The sequence below is a fragment of the Lonchura striata genome, chromosome 16 (genome assembly GCF_046129695.1).
Source record: "Lonchura striata isolate bLonStr1 chromosome 16, bLonStr1.mat, whole genome shotgun sequence".
NCBI lineage: Eukaryota > Metazoa > Chordata > Aves > Passeriformes > Estrildidae > Lonchura > Lonchura striata.
The window spans coordinates 13,214,901-13,228,362 of record NC_134618.1 but is presented as its reverse complement, the minus strand read 5'-3'; the positions used below and the strand labels follow the sequence as shown (position 1 = coordinate 13,228,362).

Genomic DNA, 13,462 nt, shown 5'->3' with positions numbered 1-13,462 from the left:
TGTTGATGCATAATTTTGGGATATTGGCAGATGGTTGCATACTTTATTGTGTGGTGCAAGGATTTTCCGTTTAATTTAGATAATTTAAAAGTATTAAGCAAGATAATTAAATTTTAAAGAATATTCTGAGCAAAGGCTGCTGAGAAAATTGAATCCAAAGATCAGTGTTATTCTATATTAGTTGCACAATTAATTAGAAGTTAACATGTGGAAGGGGAGGGTCTTGAAGGAACATCAGGATTTTGATCTCTGTTCTTAAATGCAAGCAGAATTTTTATATCCAATCTTTTATACATCTATCTCCTGCCTAACAAGTTTGATAAAGTTCTCTGAAGGATTCACCAGTCACTTGTCTAAGGCTGGTATGGTTGATTTAATGTATTTGACCTTTCAAAAAGTTTTGAGCCAAAGGTCATAAAGAAACTTTGATGGAATAAAAAAAAGGAGATTCTTTGTTGGATTGATAAGAATATATAAACCCTAGAGGTCTGGCTATCCCAATGTACTGTCTGTGGGAGTGGCCAGTGGTAGGTGCCCATGTGAGCAGGACAGAACATCTGGGTACCTTGCCAGGAGGCTCTCCTGTCTCCAGAATTTGCTGAGCCAGAGATAATGCAAGATATTTTTTTACTTTGTAAAGCTTCGTGCATATTTCTTCTGTTAACTTGCTTATGTAGTACAAAGTTAAAATTTGGAGAATCAAAGAATAAATGTTTTCACAATGCTGAGGGTTTTTCCACTAGGTCCTAGAGTGGTTTTGATTGGGAATTGGGTACTTTTCCAACACAAGGGGGAAAAGAAAAGGGGTTTATGAGTAGTGAGGTGACAGAGTTTGAGATAATAAGAAATTATTCAGCTTATCAGAGCATTCAGAATTTCAGAAGAAATCTTAGGATGCTGCTTGAGATGGGAGATGAAGTTGCATGTCAATAATTGCCAAACCCATGCACATAAGAAAAAACACCCCTATTTTTAATCCCACAACAGAGAGCTCTAAATGAGCTGTTGTCACTCAAGAAAGAGATCTTATATTGTTATGAACAGCTTTCTGAAAATATCAGGTATGCTCTGTAGTTAAATATACAAATAGAATACTAGAAGCTGTTGGAAAGGAAGTTGAGAATAGAACAGAAATCCTCATTGTACTACTGAACATACCTGAGTGTTCTTTGTAGTTCCAGTTTATTTCATGTAAAAAAAGTCTATTTCGAACTTGAAGGAATAAAGAAGAACAATAAAAATATGGAAAATCCTTGTGAAGGAAGACTAAACTGAGATTCTTCAGGAAATAATGAGGAGGCCTGTTCTGTGGTACGGAGGGGGGAGTGTGGTACAATTATTCACAACTTTTCATAGCAGAACTAACGGGGTCTCAGTGAAATAATCACATGTGAAGTATAAAGCAAACTGAACTAATTTTTCATACAGCACATAATTAAATTGTGGAACTTACTGCCAAGGAGTATTGCCAAGGCCAAAAGTATAAATCAGATCAAAAAGAGATTTGATGCCTCATGGAGGTTTTAGCTGCTGGTGGTTATTAAACGTGATGGTCTAGACTCAGTCCGTGGTTCAGGAGGTATCCAAACTGAACTTGCTTTATATTCAAATTGTATATTTTTAATGTACTTTTACAAATTACAGTCTCATCATATAAACACATCACTTTTAACCATATGTTTTACCTGCCTCAGTAGTGCAATTTTGTGGTACTGAATGCAGGACTAATCTGATACTGTTTCTGGTTTCATGCTTTACTTGATTATTTGTAGGACTGTGCAGGGACACCCAAAGTCTATTAATTTTCCCTTCTTCTCCAGGTTGAAAATTGAGGAGCTGGAAGCTGAGCGCAGCAAGCTGGCAGAGGAGAACAGATCTCTGGAAATGCAGCTGGAGAAGCTCACTCTGCAGGTAGGAGTGTGGTGGTCCAGAGCAGCTGGAGAGCCTGGCATGGTCCATGTGCCGTGGCTGTTCTAGCAGATGTGCCCGAGTGCCCCCAGCACGGAGCCTCCCTCCCCTCCATCTGGGCAAGGCACCTTTGGGCAGCCTGTGCTGCCTGCACTGCCACCCCTGTGTTTCTGACCATGCCATCAGAGAGGTTTGATGTCAGACATAATCACACAGATTCAGTTGTCTTGTTGGATGATTCTCTCTAGGACTTCTCTTCTTGGAGCCTTAAAAATTGGTCCGTGTTAAGCAGCTCCACCACTAGAAGCTGTCTGTCCCCAAATTAATTCCTGACAAAGTGGGAGCATAGACAGGGCTGAGCAGCATGGAGGGGATGGGAAATTTTGAGCTTTGTTAGTGTTGAAGTCTCCTCTCTGCTGGTATCAGTGATGGAAAGAGATCACCTCAGCAGGCAGGGGTTTTCCAAGCCAGGAACCATCTGTGCTGTTGAGGGGATGAGCTGGCAGCACCCACAGATGTGGAGTCAGGAGAATGGGAGGTGTGTCCCTTTGGCTGTGCTGCTCTGTGTGTTTTGCCTTTTCCTGGTGCTGTGCTCTAGGGCAGAAGGTGTTCAGTTTTTCACTCGGGTTGGATCTGTGAAATCCCACCTGCAGCAGAGAAGTGGACTGGCTGTTCACTTTGTTGTCACCCTAGGAACAGCTTTCCTTTGCAGAGGAAGGGCAGGGGAGTTGCTTCAAGCTTTTGTGATATTTCCTGTTTGAAAGATGCTGGAGTAAACAAGAACCTGACCCTGTTGATTCAATCAAAGCCCACCCACCCTTCTTGAAGAAGGGATGTTATATCTTCCTTCTTTTCTCTCTGATGTGCTGAACAATTTGTCATTGTAGCATTCTCTTAATTTTTCTTTCTTTTTATCTTTATCTTTCCCATTTTTTTTGTAATTACTTTATGGTAGAAAACCTGCAGGTTTGAAATTACCCAGATTTCAGCCAAACCATTGATTTTATCTTGACACCTATTAGACGTGAATCAAATTTTTTTTTTTTATAACCCATTCCTGGAGACAGGGGAAGTGACAGCTTTGATAAAGCAGGGAGCTAAGAGCTGCTGAGCATCTCTGCTGAGCCATGTTTAGTGTGAAGCCTGTCACCCTGCTCTCCTTTAATTGGGTTTCAGTCATCAGAAGGAGATGAAAGCTTTGGGCTGGTGTTTGGATGCTTAGGTCTCCAAGAAACACACAAGCAGCTTTGGTTTCAGAGCAGATTACAGCTCAGGTCATGATTAATCTGCCTTACATGGTCTTAGAGTGGTTTCTGGCTTTCCAAGAAGGCCTGACCAGAGGAATTCTCTATTTTATTTGTGGTATCTCGAAATATCACAAAGATCTGCTTTGTTTGTTTATACAAAGATGAACCAAGTGACTTCAGATGCCAAGTCTTGAATAGCAGGTCTAGGAAAGAGAAATCTTTGAGTTAGTGAGCTGAAATTCAGGTAATGATGCTCTTCCATCTCCCTTGCTAAGGCTGAGGACATAGCTTTAACTCCTAATTTAACAGGAGGTAGCTCCCCCTGTCCCTAAACTCTCACTTTACTTGTGTCTTACAGGACTTGATGCCTAAAGTAGTTTTTTGAAAAGAGAGGGAGTAGGGAGAAAAGCACAAGTACAGGAATATGTCAGCTGAATGCTAAAGTCTCAGTATTGATCAGTGTGTGCCCACCAGAATGGCCAAGAACTCCTCAGAGGGAAAAACATCAGCCTTCCCAATTTTTATTCAACCCTGTGAATCAAATACTTTGACAGGCCAAGTTTAAAATGACTCTTTTAATAAACACATTGAAAGAAGGTTTGTTAGAGTGAGAACCCACAAAGTTAAGGATAAGCTTAGAAATTCACCTCTATCAGTGCTGAGCAAATATGCTGAAAAATGTCATTATGCACTTAGATAAGGTCACTGAAGTGTTGCTAGTTTGACATGTTATTTATTTCCACCTCTGAAAGGAATAATTGGGAAATGATGGGTTAAAATAAAGTCTGTATCATGAAGGGGAAAAAAGCAAGACAAACTACATACAGAAGTCACGAGGAAGTTTTTCTGAACAGGAAGATGACTAAAACCACAAAAATGGGAGAAACATGCCTTCAAATCAAATAAAGATGTAAGAGAAAAGAGAAAAGGCTGACATTAAACCAGTAGAATGAGGGTGATTTCTGACAAACCCTTATCTGCAGTTCCTTCTTGTAAAATAAAACCTCTGACTTCTGGAATTGTATCTGCTGAAGGAAAGATATGTAGAAGGGACATATTAAAGTTGGGAATTCGGAAGAGACAGGTTGTAGATTTAAGGCTCTGAGTGCTTTACACTGAACTAAATCTGTTGAGTTCACAAAGTTGTGTTTGGTGCATGAAGTGGGAGATACAGCTAATAATTTCTAATTAAAAATGTCAGTTTGAATGTACTGAAGTGTGGAAAGGAATAGAGTTTCAAAAATGTTTCTCTCCAAACCACAAAATCATTTAGGTTGAAAAAGACCTCAGGTCATTGAATCCAATCTATGACCCAACACCACCAGACCATGTCTGTCAGCCAGACTATGGCACTGAGTGCCATGTCCAGGCTTTCCTTAAACACCTCCAGAAATGGCAAATCCACCACTTCTCTGGGCAGCCCATTCCAATGTCTAATCTCCATTTCTGGGAAGAACTTCCTCCTCTCACATCCCTTTGTATCTGAATATTGGCACTGGAATTTTGCTGCACAGAAGCCCACTTTGTGAGCAAGGAAACCCTGATGGACTGGGCAGAGGGCAAATGAGCATCTGGAAAGGTGTTTTTGGTGTGTGACTCACACTCCTTGAGCTCAGTATTAGCAAGTGAACTCAGGTGCTGATATCTTTCCTCTCCACAGCCATATAACATCTGACATCTTTTTGTATTCTGTGCTTGTGTGGGGACAGCTTGAATTATGCCTGAAGGTGTTTTCCACCTCCACACACCCTGTCTTCCAAAACCCCTTGCCTCTTGACACCTAGCTGCAGGCTGCATTGATTTTCCTTCACTGGTATAAAGACTTTAGCAAGGATATCACTCACTGGCCAGGTCTTTACTGCTAATGAAAACCTCAGATTACAAAAACACAGGAGATGTAGAGCTGTAGAGAAATGACACCCGGTTGAGACTGCCTCCCTGGTGCCCTGGATTTTATCTTAAGGAAAACATTTGAAACCCTGGCTCAGGAGAGGGATTCAAATAATATGAAAAGAGTGGGTTTAAACACACAATTTTATCTCATCTCCTCTACCCTTCTTCCTTTTGATGAAGCAAAAAAACATTTCCAGGAAACCTGAGCTGCTCCTACTTGGCCCATGGTGGGCAGGCTGAGATTTCAGAGAAAGGCTTGGCTTGTTTGTTATCTGAAGTGATCTGGACCATCTTCCAGAGGTGCTGGTGGAAAAGTGCAGCTTGATGCCAGGAACAAAGGAGACTGATCAAATCAGTGCTTTTTGGATAAAGTGGGAGGAAGGAGTTGTGAGGAGTGTTCAATTAGCATTTCTTACTGCTAGGAGCCCTGTGTTTACAGGCAACCAAGCGGATGTGAAGTGTTCCTTATGCAAATACTACTCTCCTGCTTTTCCTGCTCTCCTCTACTCCTCCAGCTGAAGAAGAGATTCTTCAAGGTTGGCTGCTTCAAGGAAGATTGATTAAAATCAGCTGCAGTTTGACTTAATTGGATCCATATGCTTGGAGAGGGAGCAGGACTAGTTAAAGTCCTCATAATGAGTTCACAGCTGGTTGGTGAGAAAAATGAAACTCCAGTTAGAGTTCAGATAAGTGGATCTGTATGGATAAAAGGCAAGTAGATGGGTGGGTTTTTTTACATTGAGATAGTTTGGGCTTGAAAATCACCTCTAGTCCCATAGCCAAGCTGGCAGTCTAATCCCTTTGAGTATGTGCATGTGTATTTAGGAGGCTAAATGGAAAGAGTCTGTATTTTCTGGCTTGTGTCTGAGTAAAAAGAATCACCTGTGCATGCTGGCAGTCAAGAAAACCTAACAGGAAACAGGGAGACGATCTCAGGAGTAGACAAAACCCAACAAGGGCAGTTTGTTTGTGGGAAGGGGTCATAACTTGGCCCAAACTCTGGGTTGTCCAACTTTGATTGCCATGTCCCTGCTCACAGTAGTAACGGGTTGTGTTTAGCCTCTCTGTGAGTCACCAATAAGACAACGCTCTCAAAAATGCAGCATTATTCATACATATTGAAATGATTGATTTTTGCCTATTATTTCAAAGTTCAGAGAGAGCTGACTAACTACATAGTATGGGGACAGTCATCAGAAAGCTTACCCCAGACAGAAGCTGGAATTTATGTTAAACTTTGCTGTTAGAATGGAAGGGACTGAATTGCCTATTCCTCAAGGGAAGTGCCTGCTGGGTTTAGGTCTCCAGAAGTGAGATGTCCATGGATGACAAAAGTGCTGGACATCCAGAGCATTCAAATGTTTCTCTTTCTTCTTACCTCTGCACCCCTTGTGGCTGGGCTGGCCTCCTCCTTCTTCTAGTGCTGTATTTTGAGGGAATAACCAAACATCTGGGAGCTGTACCCCAGGGGAAGGTGGACAGAGAATGTTTTTCCTCTTTAAGCATCAATGACTCATTTTATGGTTAGGGCTTTGGCAGCAGGGCAGTGACTGGCTTGGAGTTAAGAACCCAAGGGAAAGCTGAGGTCATTGAAAAGTCTAACTGTTCATTTTGTGACCAGTAAAGAATGATGAATGAATCATTTGCACTGTTATAAAACTTAAAAGGACATAGTCAACCTTTCAAGGTTCTCTAATTGGCCTCTCAAATGCCCACATTCTTCCTGGATTATCTCCATGCCTTCCCTTTTCACAAACTTCCTGTCCTTTTTATTTCTGTGCATGCTGAGGTCTTGTGCTCTGTGGCACAGCTGGCCCCTGTTGAAAACCTCACCTATCTAAGTTCAGCATTTTTATTTTTTCCTCCTAGAAGGCTTCTTTAGCTGGTTCTGGGCAGCTCACTTGGCATGTCTTCAGTCAGGTACTGCTTTTGGCAAGGTGTGGGAACAAATTTGCGTGTACTCCAGAGGGACTTAATTATGAGCTAGAATAACTGAGAGCATACAGCAGGAGATCTGTAAAGAGAAGATGAAGAGAAGTGCAGGTCCAGGACTGCAGGAGGTGGGATTATATTGTGCTGCCCCACTCACCCAGTGCATCGAGCATGTGGGAGGGGATGGGAGTGATTTGTGATCCATTCCACAGACTCCTGGATTTGATAAGCAATAAGCTCATCTTTTACAGGCAAAGCTTATCTTTTAAATTTCACAGGCAGCAGCAGGTCTGCACTGACCTAAGGAAGTGTACCTGCTCAAGTGCTTATAGGCAGGAACCACGCTGGGGATTGCTACACAGTTTTGCCCAAAACAGCAACGAAAAACATGAAACAGACATCATGGGTATTAATTTATGGCAGCTCAGAGGTGTGTAATGCTTGCATAAAAACAGGGGAGAATATTCACACAGGAAGCTGGCTTTGATTGAAGAACCAATGAGTCTGGCTCTGGGGTGACAACAGTGGGGATGGGATGGCACAGGCAGTGGTGTGCCAGGGGCAGAGGAGCACTGTGGAGTCATGTCCTGGTGGTTGGTCTGAGCAGCACCTGTGCTCTTACACCACCTTCACTTCAATTCTCTCTTGAGCTAAGTAAGGGAAACTAAGTCTGAGCTGCTCTGCTGTGTGGGTGTCCCTGGTGCTCACAACTCCCTGCTCAGGGAATGTGCTAAAGTGGCACCCAAATAAATGGGAGGGAAAAGAGCTTCCCCTGTAATGCACCCATAAATTGTGCTGGAAGGATTATATGTGTTATTTGGGAAAAAACGTTGTGTATCTCATGCCACGTGGATTAGGTACTGCAGGAAATCCTGGAACTGGTGTAAAATGGAAGGAGTGTAGAACCTGCTGTGATCCAGCCCCTGGGGATTACGTGACACTGAATTAGCTGGGGCTATGCAAATATTTGTACGTGCTAATTCTGAATACCTTGCTGTTATTAGAATTAACAGAAATTAGAAGCATTCCATGGGAGCAGAAAGGAGAAGCGTAAACATGTCATTTACTTGTAGGTTTGTCATTAGGTGGTTCAAGGAGAAGCTGTTTGATGGCCTTGGTGGCCTCAATAAATGTGATGCACAAAGTGGATGTCGAATGAAACAAGGACAGGCACAGAAGAGATTTGCTAATGTTTGTTAACATCAGGCACCACGAGTGCATAGGTTCACATTTGTGCAGGAAAATTTTACCAACATGCCCTTTAAAAAAATTTTTTTAAAGGAATTCACACATTGAATATTAAACACCTGAAGCTCTATAAATTCTACTGCCAGAGCTGCCACCGTATTGTTTATTTCATGCAGCACCTTTCTCAAAGTTCTGCAGAAACTGATTAACATTTGCATAATACATTTAACACGAAAATCCAGAATAAATTCATTAATGTTCTCCTGCCACTACCCTTGAAAGTATCAGCAGCTGTGTGGCATCACAAAGCTCATTAGATGAGCAGAGGGGGAGGAAGGGTGGGTGCTGGATTTCCTGAGCAGCTCTGAAACAGGAAAGGTCAGTGCCCTGAGTGCCAGCACCTGAGCAGCAGCATGGGGAGCTCAGAGCAGGCAGGCAGAGCTGGGCCATGGGAAATGTCCTGCTGGAAAAGGTTGCTGTACCACTACGCAGGAAGCACGAACTTTAGGAGGTGCCATCCATGCTGGAGTTGAAAATTGAGCACAAAATGCAGATGAGGATGCTGCTACACTGAGGAGGAGGCTGCTCCTACAGCACACGTGTTCTGCAGGGGCAAGCAGCAGGAAATTGTCCTTCTGTGGTACAAGAAAGTCCTTCTTTGGTATGAGAAAGCTGGCTGGGAGCAAACCTTGGCTCTCTGAACAGATGTTAAACGTTGTACAAAGCTTGGTTGCATGGCACCAGACCACTAAATCTGGGGTGTGTGTGCTGCCTTCATGGGAGTGAGGTGCTCTTCTTGTTGGTGCTCCTGTATAGTAAAAAGAGCAAGAGTATACAAAAATTGGTCATTTCAGCTACAACTTCACATTCAAACTCTCAGCTGTGTATTTAAATTCCTGCCCAAAAACTTACAATGTGTCCCAGTCAAGTAGTACTAAGTAGCAACTCCAGAAGGCTTCTGTGTGTTTCTCTGATTCCCCGAATCATCCTGTGGGTGAACACCAAGGCTGATGAGACAGAAACAATAATTTTAAAATGAGACTTTTAAAGTCCTCTAATCTTACTTCTCTCACAAAGAAAAAGCAAAGTTTCAGGAAGCAATAAGAGTGACTGTCCCTTTATAGTTTTCTTGTTTTTCTCTGTAGTCATTCAGTGGCACAAATTAGTTTTCAATTGTTCTTTCTTCATTTTCTATTATTTTTCTGCTGCTTTGAATTCTGCTTCCATGTCAGAGCAACAAAACAAAAATGTCATTTAGACCTGTGTAACGCAAATAACGCTTTGCAAGGTTTGTTTACTGAAGCTTTGTGCTTTCTCTCAGACTTTTATGAGTACCTTGTCCATGAGTTGCAGCTCTCTCCACGTTAGGCTTTGAGCTTTTCATTACTCATTACCATTTCAGCCTTTGGTCGATGACCCAATTATTTCTGAGTTTTTGATTAAAACAAAGTAACAGGTCACAGTTTCACGCTGCCCTTGTCTTTGCCATTTCTGTTGTGGTCTGGCTTTGTGAAGTCAGACCACAATATTCTTCAGCAGTTTTATTCTTTTGTTACTTTGGGTATGGTGCCATATTTTTCCTCTTCTTGTTGGTATATGTAAAACTTGACACCTTCTCTAGGAGACAAAAGGCCAGGATGTGTCACTCAGATTATGGAAAAGAAATAAGTCAGAATTTAATAATGTTTTCTCTGAGTGCGTGATGAGGGGAAGAGGAAAAATCTGCCTGTGCCATGTCATAGTGATGAGTAGGCAGTGTTTGTAATGATGTTAAAATATACATGAGGAAATGGGGAGATGCTCTGAGCTGAGGCACTGGTGGGGGTGGCAGTGTGCATCAGAGAAACACATTTTAGTGTGACCTCTGCCAGGGGGATGCAAGCACGTGAGATGTTGGTGCATTATCTTATATATCCCAAAAGTCTTCCCTTTGATCAGCCTGACCTACCACCTCTGTGGCACTTGGAGACAGAGATTTACATTATAAAAATGGGTTTTCTCTGAAGAATTTCTTCAAATAGTCAGAAGGAAAATCAAAATGCCTCCTGTCACTGGGATGTGTGGCATTGCCATTCATCTGGCAGTGTGGTGTGCCCAGGTGTAAGTGGGGAGAAGTAACACCCCAATAACAAAGCATTTCTGTCAGCACACCCTGAATGCAGATCATGATACAGGCCCTTCTTAGCTCAAATTTAGCTCAATTTCCATTTGCAGTTGTTTGATAAGACTTTAAAGAGACATGGATCCAGACAAGTCAGAAAAAAAAGTAATTGTTTTTGACAGCTTTCCTAGCTAGATTTGAAAGACAGGTAAAAGTAGAATGGCAGATGATACCTAATTTAGGTAGAAAGGCTGTTCTGTTTAAATGAGTGTGGACAGTTGGAGTGGCAGGGTAAGTGAAGTGCTGTGGGGAAGAGCATCCCCTTCATCTTTTTAAAAAAATGAGCAGAGTCCCATGAGGGGGTTCTGTGTGTTCAGGAGGGGTGTCTGGAAAGCCCAGCTGTGTTCCATGCAGATGGGAGGGCTCCCAGGTGATCCATCACAGCCGTGCTCACCCGAGCATGGGGCTCAGCTCCACCAGAAACTCTGCTGCTTCCTCTGATCAGCATTTAAACCCCACGTTTCCTAAATGATGCAGCAGCTCTGTGCCTGTTCTTTGCATTTTTGGCAGGACATTTAAAACAAAATAAAAATTCCCTGAAAGCTGTTGTGCATGTTGGACATGACAGAAGATGTTCAGTTGAGATCGTGACCTTTCAGAACAAAGACACTGCTTTTTTTTTTAAATTGTGCTTCTGGCTCTAGTAAGATGAAAAACTTGAAAAACTAGTAACATGAAGGCTGTGCAGCAAGGATGAGCTCTCCAGAGGTCCTCGTGTGTATTTTTGGTTATCTTCCAGTGGATGCATTCTTTCTCTCTGTGCAGTGCTACCACAGTTCCAATCAGTAGTAATCACAGAAATTTTCTCATTTTTATGAGTAGAGGGATGTGAGAAGCTGTTGACAGCAGTCTGCAAGGGAGCTCAGCTGTGGAGCTGCTTTCCCTCTAGATCCATCACAGCCAGAGCTGCTGACCTTAAGGTTATTTCCCAAGGAGTCAGGGCTTGCTCAGAGGTCAGTCTGTTCATTGTCCAAGGAAAAGTGTGATTAGATATGTGTGAGTTCTTATGATTAATATTAACATGGTGGAGCTGCCTGAGCATTTAAATACAACACTGGGGAATTTAATATTTTATATATGTATAAATATGTTTTCAGACAATTATTAGAATGCATGTCAATGTATTTAAATGTAGACATGACATGATCTAGATGGGTGTAAAATAAGAATATCACATACATTGGCTCAACAGAATCCAGCTGGAGTGTGGTCAGAGGGATGGCAAAGGTGGCCAAACAGGGAGGGAAATGCCTGCTCAGGAGGGAGAACAGACAGTGAGTGTGGGCTGGGGTTTCTTCCTTGGATATGCTACAACCAGCATGTCAGACTGTGCCCACAGGCTCACAGAAGCTGGAATAAAGGAGGGGGCAGGATTGGAGACATTTCTTAGCATCCTCTTCAGGTGATAGGGGGAAGGAATAGTGATTGCATGGTTTCCCCAGTGCTGCCAAGTGGCTGTGCCATGGTGGCACATAGACAGTAACTTCTACAGCCAAACAGTTTGAGGATTGAATGTCAGTGACTTTTGATTTTCCTGCTTTCTCAAGGTCTCTGACATCTTCTGAGCGTGATGCTTCTCTTTGACACTGCTTAGAAGACAGATCTGTGTCTGTCTCTGGAGATTTTTGTGTGGTCCATTCTCTCAAGCATCCTAGAGAATAAAAACACTGGACATGCTGCAAACAGACGTGTCGGTCAATTTACCAAGTGTATTCCTCCTAAGCCTGTCCTCTCATCCTTCCCATTTTAGTTCTTTGGCTGTTTCGTTCAACTTAATACCCTTTACTGATGTTTCCTGCTTGCAGGGGATCAAAAAGCTAGTCTGAGTCCTTTAGATGTGTGTGAAAGTTAGAGATGATGCCCTTCTACCAGTTTACTCAATGATAACTTGAAAACTTGTGTCTGGGCTGCTTCTGAAGTATTTATTTCTTTAAGCAGGCAGCTCAGGATAATGTAGAATTTGCTGGCTGGAGCAGTTAACTCAAAGCTGTTCAGAATCCAATAGATTGTCCCATAGCCATTCCTCTTTTTGTTTCAGTTTATCCACAAATCTCTCTTACTCTTGTAAAATTGAAATGAAGATGAGATGACTGTCCCCATCTGAAAAGATGTCGGTGCTGCTTGAAGTCTCCTTGCACTGGCAGAAAAAACAATTGAGCTTTGAGCTTGAACTGAGAGACTGATAAGATCACCAAGAGATTTCCACAGCAAATGCAGAATATATTCTTCTCATATGGATTCTTAGTGCTGTTTGGCAAGTAATTGAATTGTTTGGGTATGAAGGGAAAGGGGACTGGGTTGGGGTTTTTTGGCATTTGGTGGTTTTTTTTAAAGCTCCCAAATTTTGTGAAGATAGGAAGTAAGCCATGGTTTCTCTGGCTGACACAGGATGTCTGTCAGACATGGGGGAAGCTAATTAAAATGTCACAATATGTACATGAGGGTGATGAGGCAGAAAAGACCAATCACTTCCTTGGTTCTAGGAATTTGTGACCCTGCTTCTATCTGCTCACTGTGAAATCCGCAAGTAATTTGTGCTCTGGGGGTTGGAATGAGGCCACTGGGTAAATCTGGCCTCTCTCGCTGGAATAAAGCAGAAAATAAATCCATTCTTGCTCTGCTACAATTACTAAGGCAGTCTCACTCCAGCTGGGTGATACAGAGATGCTGGTTCCTGCTGGCCCATCGTAGCCAACACTGGTACACTCTGCCAGAGGACCAGTTCTAGCAGAGGTTAGCACTGGGGCAACTGGGAGGGCTCCACAGCCAGTCTGATTCAGTGCACAGCATGTGAGGGGACAGAAGCACAGCAGCATCTGCCTCTTTCCCATCCTTTTGTTTCCAAGTACGAAGTATGTCCTGGAAAGCCAAGGGAATGATGGAGAGAGATAATAACACACCCTTTGGTGTATTCTTTGGAAACACTCAAATGGCCAAGAGGTGGTCCAAGCCTTACAGCCTGCATCATTGAAAACCACTGAACAACAGCAAAATGGAGAAAAAAAATAAAGAAGGATGATCATCAGGGAAATTGCTATAATGGTAAGATAATTAGAACGCAGAATGATTACCATTAGTCAGTCTACTGCATTGGCAAGGACTTTGCAAGTTGACATAATGGGCCTCTTCCATA

At 42.5% G+C, this 13,462-nt stretch overlaps 1 protein-coding gene across 4 annotated transcripts in view; it reads left to right on the top strand.

The window, feature by feature from the left end:
• MAD1L1 (mitotic arrest deficient 1 like 1) overlaps positions 1-13,462 on the top strand; it is a 345,813-nt gene that overhangs the window by 192,779 nt on the left and 139,572 nt on the right. For all 4 annotated transcript variants that reach the window (XM_021539694.2, XM_021539693.3, XM_021539695.2 and 1 more), the window contains one exon: positions 1,821-1,911. In XM_021539694.2, coding sequence (XP_021395369.1) covers positions 1,821-1,911 — 91 coding nt within the window. The remainder of the gene's footprint in view (positions 1-1,820; positions 1,912-13,462) is intronic.